Here is a 9,279-nt window from a genome sequence, read left to right as displayed (position 1 = left end):
ATGTAATGCTTGGTGCATGAGCAATCATTAAAATGTGAATTAATCTTACATGTTTAAAAATGTAGGCTACAAACTTTAGTAGCATTTAGTTTTTTATTTCGCTTTAAATTTATGTCTGGTTGTTTCATGCAGGGATGTTTCTTTCCCTTCATATCAGGCCTCACTGCTGACAGCTAGGATGTCAAATTTGATAAAGCTGAGTTGAAGAATGTTAAAAATATATGATTTTTGATGTTCAGTTGCCATTTGAGTTTAGACTTAGACTTTTTTTTAGTATTTATGATGCTATTTTCAATTTAAATGTTAGGTTGTGATGCATGTTTATTGTTAAAATGAGATTTTTTTGCCTCATATTTTAAAGAAAACTTACAATTTGGTGCACAGATTCGGTTTTCTATCAGTCTATAATGTTTCATTAAAGTGAGTTTTGACAGCTGATGTGATTTGATGCATACAGTCTGATAAAGTGTCATGTTACAGGCCTGTGTGCACTCTGGCCTTCTCTGGGACCATTTCTGGAGATACTGGTGCAGCCTCACAGTGACTGAGCTGCGATGCTCCTTTGAAAAAATCTCAACATTTCGTATCAGCAGGATCAAATCTCTAAACCACTGAAAATACATGGAGAGCCCATTTGTTTCCATTGCAAACCACAATGTGTCTAGTCTTCTTGAAACTCTACAAACGTGTGAACCTGACAGGGAAACATGTGTGGTTATCTGATCCTCACTGGCACGTTTTTTTTCTCGCCCACTTTCAGCCTCGCATGGACATTTTTTGCAGCGTGCAGGCGCTTTGACGCGAGTGACAGCGTTTGGTTACTCGTCTCCATAAGTGCGTGTCAGCCTGATGCATATCTGTGCTGTCAGCCGGGGGAAAGGTGGATCCTCCACAACAAGCCAACACCTCTTATCCTCATCCTGTCATGCGTGTGGCAGAGCAGCTCCATCCAGCTCCATCTCTCGGACAACACCACTCCCGCCCCGCCTCGCCTCTCCGCAGATGCACTTGCGCGTCCTGGAAAACACGCCGCGTCTGACAGAATGAACGGCTACGGGTCCCCCTACCTGTACATGGGGGCTCCGGTGTCTCAGCCCCGGGCCCCGCTCCAGAGGACCCCCAAGTGCGCGCGGTGCCGGAACCACGGCGTGCTGTCGTGGCTCAAAGGTCACAAGCGCTACTGCCGCTTCAAGGACTGCACCTGCGAGAAATGCATCCTCATCATCGAGCGGCAGCGCGTCATGGCGGCGCAGGTGGCGCTCCGCAGGCAGCAGGCCAACGAGAGCCTGGAGAGTCTCATCCCGGAGTCACTCAGAGTGCTGCCCGGCATCGGCATACCCGGAGCCGGCGAGGGGAACCAGGGAGCCCCGCCGAGGACGGAGGAGCTGGAGCTGAGGTGGAGCAGCACGGAGGCGGTGCAGGCCGGGGCGCAAACATGCACAGGTAGGAGGAGAATGGAGAGACTTTAAATGTTTACATTTCTGAGCATTAATGACTTTTATTGTGATGGAAGGAAAATGATGACAACATCAGGCAAATTAAGGAGAGATGCTGTTTTTTTTTAAAAAAAACATGTAGTATGTTGTGTTATTATTGAGGTCATAGGAGTTTTTCTTCCTTCTGCTCCTGAAATGTGTTTTGGGTAAATGTTTATTTTTTGTTTTTGTTTTGTACAATTGTTTATAAATCAGAAACGAGGAAAAAACAAACAAACAAACAAAACCCCCAAATATGAATGAAAAAAAAGAAAGAATAATAACCCATATTTTAAACTACCACTACCATTACTGCTCGGCTACTACTTATAAATACTAAAGGACTTATTTAGGCTATTTTGTGAATTGTTTTAAGTTTTCACACAAACTTGCAATAAAAAAAAAGATGTCCAAAAACTATTTCATTTCAAGTACATAAATGCACAGAGAGAGTATTTGGATTCAGAGATGTTTATCTAATCTTTATGTGACACCTGTACAAACGGCTTTTAGATGGTGGTGTTTACGGCGAAGCACACTGTGCTCCAAACTACCTTTAAATTCTGTCATTTAAGGTCATTTTTAGTCGTACAAAAGTGACTCAAACACATTTCCTTTAAATTTTGTGCACGACAAATGAGGTGATATGAGAGGATTCATTCGGCAATATGATTTTTATTTACATCATTATGAAATAAGACAGGTGACTTATTGAGCCCTGCAGTTACAGCAGCACAACAGAGAGGCTTAGAGGCAAAAACAACAACAACAAAACAGATAGCCAAATTTAAGAAGTCGTCCTATAGCCTGCTTAAACTATATTGATGCTGTTATGTGTAAACAAAAATAAACAAACCACGGGACATGTGAGGCTGTTATTAAACAAAAATATCACGTTATTGTGCTTAAAGTAAATAAAATCTTGTTTGTTAAAAAAATAAATATGTTGGAAAACTAAACAAAAGCAACACATTTTTATTTGGACATTTCTTCCCTCTGGGTTAGTTTTAGTACTTTTCAACTCTTCCATTATTTGAGTAATGAAGGAAACACATTTATTCATTTCTTTACTGAAAATGTTGATTTTTCTTTTCTTGTGCATTGTTCAGCCAAAAAATCAAACGTTTATTATTTTGTAAAATATCTGACACACGTGGTCATTTGGAGGCTGTAAAACGTATTTTCTTGTCAACATTAATTGTTCTTAATTTCAGTATTTTCCCTTCTGTTCGTTGTTGATCAGATTACAGTGTATTTAGGTGTTTATGCTCGATATTCCTCCCACATCCGGGCTTGATAACAACTGTTTCTCACATTTGCTTGTTCGCTCCAGAGACTAAAACATTTGGACACGAGCACCGATCAGCTGACTCCACATCAGGGCTGAGTGGTTTGTAATCAGGGGCCCCAGTCGGATGTAATCGCCATATTTCTCGCAGGAGGTCAACTTCACATGAAATGTTACCGAGCAACAAGCGATCTGTTTACACAATGTGGTCAAAAGGCATCGAGGGTAGATTCCTCAAAGACACGCAGTCAGCACTTTGTGTTAACAGCTGTGCGGAGGAGAAAATAAAGCAAATCCACATTAATCTCTGTGCTGGAGACAAGTTGACAAGAGATTAATTGTATGTTACGTCTCCTCTTGAGGAGAGCTTAGAGCGGGTTGGCCCTGGAGTTGAGGAGTTTGCGTCAAAGCGCAGAGAAGAAATGTTTCTGTGGTCAGATTAGTGTCTTTAATTCACTTAATACCCCCAACAGATGTGTGCATGCCTCTCATGAAAGCTGAATGTTTGTCTTTTTCCTGACTCAGAGCCCTCGGAGGACGGACCTGATGAGGTGTCAGGGGGTGAAAACGGGGGGAGCTCCAGCGAGAAGGAGCAGGACCCGGTCAGCTCACCCGAAGGCTCCAAACCCAACTCCTGCTACACCCCGGAGCCTCCGGAGCCCCCCTCACAGCCCGAGGAGAGCCGCTACAGCCTCCCGAAAGCCACCGAGAAGGAGGCCAAAGCCGAGAGTCCGCAGAAGTATCCCGTCAGCCCCGCGGAGCAGAGCGTGCTGATCGAGGGCCTCGCCGGCTCCATCAACCTGCCCTTCAGCCTCAGAGCCAACCGGCCGCCGCTGGAGGTCCTCAAGAAGATCTTCCCCGCTCACAAGCCTCCCGTCCTGGAGCTCATCCTCCGAGGCTGCGGGGGGGACCTGGTGGGGGCCATCGAGGTGCTGCTGTCCAGCCGGAGTCCTGACGGGAGCGCGCACTCGCACGCCGACCCGCACCCGGACGCCCTGGTGCTGCCCTCAAACGGACACCTGTTCGAGCACACGCTGGGCTCCTACCACCCGGTGTCCACCTCCGCCAAGTGGTCGGTGGGCTCCGCTTTCCGGGTCCCCGAGTCCCTCCGGTTCACATCCGACTCGGCCTCGGGCGCGCTGGGTGTCCCCCTGCAGCACCCGTCTTTCCCGCAGCCCACGCGCTACCCGCTCATGCTGCGCAACTCTCTGACGCGCAGCCAGGCCAGCCCCTTCGTGCACAACGACGTGACTCTGTGGAATACCATGGCTCTGCAGCAGCAGTACCAGCTCCGCTCGGCGGCCCAGTACGTGTCGCCCTTCTCCCCCGCAGCCACCGCCGGCTCCGGCGGGTCGGTGTTCCGCAGCTCGCCCATCCTCCCCTCCAGACCCAACGAGGAGCAGCGCATCAGCATCCAGGAGGAGAGCTGCACGCTGGGACCCAAATCCGGCCTGTACTCCCCTGATGAGGAGTACGAAGAGCGCTCCGACTCCGCGGACTCCCGCATCCTGAACTCCTCCACCTAGACTAGAAGCTGACGATGGACTAATACAGCAGGGGACACCAAAAATGTGTTATTGTGAATGGACATCCAGTGTGTGTAAAGTTTTTTTTTTTTTGAGGGGGGTTCGGTGTCTTGTTTGAATTGAACTGTGTCAAGCAATCGCCCTTTGATAAAGGTGATGTTAATCCTCTAACATCACGCGTTCAGGATGTCACAGACATCTGAGCGAAATCGTGTCCGCAAGACGTCAGTGACGTCATTACAGAGTTCACAATTAAAGTTTTATGACGGCCAGATTTGACTCAGTGCAGCAAAAGCAAGAGGAAGGATTGAAACCCTGAACCTCAACCTCAGTATCCTGCAGGAGGAGTGTGCACTTTACCAGGAGAGCTATTTATTTATCAGCGTTATTAAGTATCATGTTTTGGTCCTCCAACCCTGGGACATTAGCCTACATGATGAAGGGTGGATGACCCAAACATGGTATTTAATAAAGCTGATTAATAAATAGCTCTCCTGGTAAAGTGCAGGCCTTATTTGGCCTCCATAAAAAACTTTAATTTTGATCAACAAGAAGTTCTTCAGAGGTCTGTGACTGAAGTTAAAAAGACACTTTAATTTTGACCCACCAGTGAATTGACCTCTTTTGGACACGACTCTGCTCAGTGTGAACGTGTACACGACCAAAATGGATGAATGTATCTGGACTGACATATTGTTTTGAAAAATCTGTCATCTATTTCCTGTGAGCATGTTTAGTACTGTGAAAAAACTTTCGATGTAAGGATCATCAATGCATGTCAAGAGTATGCCAAATAAATCTGACTTTCCCAAACGGATCAGATTGGTTTCTTCAGTGTGACTCTAGTTGTTGTTCAGTAATCATCCAGTATTTACCATTAAATTCAACGTAATTAAATTAAACCCAGCAGGTTCCTCGATATTGCTTTTATTGTAACAGTGCATGAATTTAACTGATCTTATACGCTTCATGAAAAACAGCAGCAACAGTAGTATGATCCTATTATTAGAACAAATTAAAATGACACACATTTACAGATTATTAATAAGTAGATGCTAAATTGTAAATTGTGTCTGTGGCAGCAGTCTGTGTGTGTGTGTGTGTGTGTGTGTGTGTGTGTCATACTTCAAGTTAAAAGTACTCAGTGTGCAGTACTTTATATACTGTTGAGCAGTTTGATCCACAGCAATACATCAATTTCTATAAGATCATCATGTGTTTGTAGCGGCGCTATTTGGATCCACTGGAGGGGAATCCAGACAAATGTACTGGAGTCGAAATTATAGGATTTCTAAAATTATTAGAAATACTGGAGTAAAGTAAAATTACCTCGAATTTGTACATAGCTGCAGTATTTAATTCAATGTAATTAGTTACATTTCACCATTGGCTTAAAGGTGCACCATGTAGTTTTGGGGGAAAGAGAAAAATCTTTACTGACTGCTTTTTTCTTTGCCTAAACAAACTATCTCCATTTTCATGACTGAATAAACTGAATAAACCTTAAAGGACAACACAATTTCACATTTTACTTTGTTTATATGTGGCGGACCCTGCCACCTTTCTAGCTTCAAACAGTGTTCTGGGACCTTATTTACCTCTGAGAACAGCTTGTTCTTTTCAGTCATGGAAAAAATAAATATTTCTGAGTTTGTATTATTACCTCATTAATATTGTAAATATCAAATTTCAAAGTTTGAATTTCTATTCCAAAACTACACAGTGACCCTTTAATGGACAAGTTACAATAGGTTGGTCCAGAAGTTACGTGTGCAGGTGTTAGCGCACTGAAACACTGATTCTTGATATTCTCTAGATTAGTACAACAAAAGCAGGCAAAGAAAATGTATAGATTTTGTGGCTATTTAGGTTTTCATCGAAAAACACACATTTATACGATCAGAACTTAATCATGAAAATATACAAAGCTAGAGTTTGTAACCTCACTTCACCTCCACCTCCTGGATGATGATTTATGGCATTACATCACAACAGTATGAGACATGCTTCAGTCAATCATTCTCTCTCTCTCTCTCTCTCTCTGTCTTTCTCTCTCAGTGTGTGTGTGTGTGTCAGATATCAGAAATAGTTTGTTTCGGTTACATTCCTGCATTTAAAATTGAAAAAGTAATAGCTTTAAAATACTTACAGCCACAATTAAGAATTCTCATAATTCAAAATGGGCCATTTCTGAATAATTTATATAATAATATAATTATTGATGCATTAATGTTTACATCATCATCTTTGATATTATAGCTGGTAAATGTTGAACTCATTTTATTTCATTTATTAATTTATTTTGAATGACTTGCCGGGTAGCTTGTAAATTTCCTCATCAGTCTATAAACTCTTAGATTCATCTAAAATATTACATCATAATTTATTTGTTGAATAGGTTTTGCATTATTAATCTGAATCTGCAAAGTAACTTAAGTTATCAACTAAATGTAGTGCAGTCAAAAGCACAGTATATAATATATAATAGTACAATATTTGCCTCTCAGTTGTTGTAGTTTAAACCTGTCAACTGCTGCCATCTAGTGGTGAAATCTAGCTACATCATGGTTATGTCACAGGCCAGAAGATGAACTAAAGATGAACAATTAAATGACATGAATGAAATGAATCTTCCGTAATAAAATATTTAACCATACTATAATATTTTCAGTTATAAGCAGAACCATATTAAGTCCTTAGAAGTGGAAAAATAACCAAAGAAAAACAAAAAAAAGGATATTTTCATGACTAATGTTATATTTTTTTTAAGTGGTGAATTTTTTTTAGTATCTATCTTTAGTATCTTTTATTCAAGTGTTGTGAACCATTAAACTGTGTTACTAATTCACTTTCTACATACACTTTCTAAATGTTTCTGTTCTGTGTAAATGCTGTTTTCTTCACTGTCCTGAGACTTACCTGCACTAGTCTGCCACCCAGTGGGCAAAATGGGTAAACAGTAACATGGCATCATTTATTTCACATCATTGTTTTATTACAACATTTGTGTGTTTGCAGCTGGTGAAGCTTCAAGAAACGACGCAGAGGTTTATATCAGGGAAGATTGTTGATATTATCTAATTCATATATATATATATATATATATATATATATATATATATATATATATATGTATATATATATGTATATATATATATATATATATATATATATATATATATATGTATATATATATATATATATATATATATATATATATATATATATATATATATATATATATATATATATACATTTTCTTTTATAAGATGAACTTGTTATGGGTCTAAGTAACATCATAATGATGTAAATGAAATGAGAATATGTGGGTGTTTACAGGATGAAGTTTGAAGTAATAGGTCCCTTCAAATATAGGATTTATTTTCCCCCCCTTGCCCTCAAATAAAATGTCCTGTCAAAATGTCCTCACAATGTCATGTTGTTATTTGCCACAAAATCACAGTTAATGAATGCATGACTGACTAAACCAATAGATATAATAACAAACCATAGGTATGAAATGGTGGCGCAGCTTGAGCTGGAGTCCAGAATAAATGTAAATTGTCCACAACCAGTGGTGGAAAGAAACTTTACTCAGGCACAGTACAAATTTGAGGTACTTGCACTTCACTTGAGCCTTTTTTTTCATGTTATACTTTACACCTCTTCTCCACTACATCTCAGAGAGAAATATTGCACTTTTTACCCCATTATATTTGTCTGACAGCTTTAGTTACTAGTTACTTTTCAGATGTCGTGATGTTTCATACACTTCCTGTCCAGTGAAACCATGGTTTTGTCTACTAGTTAATTTACAGATTAACATTTTTGCATACAAAACATATAAAAGCTTAAAAAATAAGATGTTTTGTTAAAAATTAACTACAGTCACCTAAAAAATATAAACAAGTACAGCTGAAACTATTAGTTGATTAATTAATTAACAGAAAATTGATAAAACATTGAAAAATAAATGATTCCAGCTTCACAAATGTTACAAGTAGCTGCTTTTTAAATTAAATTAAATTAAATAATAATATATGTTAAATAACTTAATTTTATTATTTAATGATTTTGCGGTTCAGACTATCGGTTGAACAAAACACACATTGTGGACTTGTAAAACATTTTATGTTGACATAAATTATTATTTGATTATTTGAATGACTGAATGTGGATTAATGTTTTTATAATCTCATAAACACATTAATCCACAATGAACGCAATCATTTGCAGTCCTTTACAAAACTGTTTAAATGAGACCAACCTCAAGCAGTTACAACTGTAAAAGCTTTTTATACATAACAGTCATAGGGGACATTTTTCTGTATCAAGTACTTACTTTTAAGTACATTTTCCATGTAGGATTTTTAGTATTAGTACTATGTGGTATTAGTACTTTCACTCAATGCTTCCTCCACAGCTCGGGGGACACGTCCTCCTGTTTGTTGCACATTAGCCCTGAGAGGTCGAGGTGTCAGACCCCTTCAGACAGAGACAAATGTCATCCCGCCTGGTTTTGTCTTCAGCTGCATGTGTTACCGGTCCATCAGAGGCTAATTAACATAACAGGATCCCCAGTGATCCCACTCTGCTCTTCTGTCTATACACAGCTCCTGTTACACTTTACGGCCTGCACAGCGGGACACTTCCAACAAGATGCTGTTGTTTCAATCAACCCCAAAAGTAAACTGGACAGCGTGTGAGAAAGTGTCATTATGTGTCTGTGTCTTCTCACGGATTCAACCAGTAAAACCATATCATCAGTTAAAGGAATAATTTCCATAGGCAACACCCTAAATAAACATTAAGACAAAGAGCTAGTAATAGTACATTTTAAACAGATATACCATTGTTTTAAAAATACAAATGGAAGGGCGATGCTGTGCCTGCAAAACAAACTGCACAAAGTTTATTTAAAAAGCCATGTTAGGTACAAAAAACCTGTTGAAGGAACCACTTAAATGATCCCCGCAAATAAAACCCTGAA

The 9,279-nt window shown here is 40.0% G+C and overlaps 1 protein-coding gene across 1 annotated transcript; it reads left to right on the top strand.

The window, feature by feature from the left end:
* The first annotated feature begins 1,043 nt into the window (after positions 1-1,043).
* Positions 1,044-4,289, top strand: dmrt3a (doublesex and mab-3 related transcription factor 3a). The gene is made up of 2 exons (XM_073467017.1): positions 1,044-1,443; positions 3,289-4,289. Exons 1-2 carry the CDS (start codon positions 1,044-1,046, stop codon positions 4,287-4,289), a joined length of 1,401 nt encoding a protein of 466 aa, XP_073323118.1.
* Positions 4,290-9,279: the final 4,990 nt, after the last annotated feature.

The sequence above is a fragment of the Pagrus major genome, chromosome 5 (assembly GCF_040436345.1).
Source record: "Pagrus major chromosome 5, Pma_NU_1.0".
In the NCBI taxonomy this organism is placed as follows: domain Eukaryota; kingdom Metazoa; phylum Chordata; class Actinopteri; order Spariformes; family Sparidae; genus Pagrus; species Pagrus major.
This window is presented reverse-complemented; position numbering and strand designations above follow the sequence as displayed.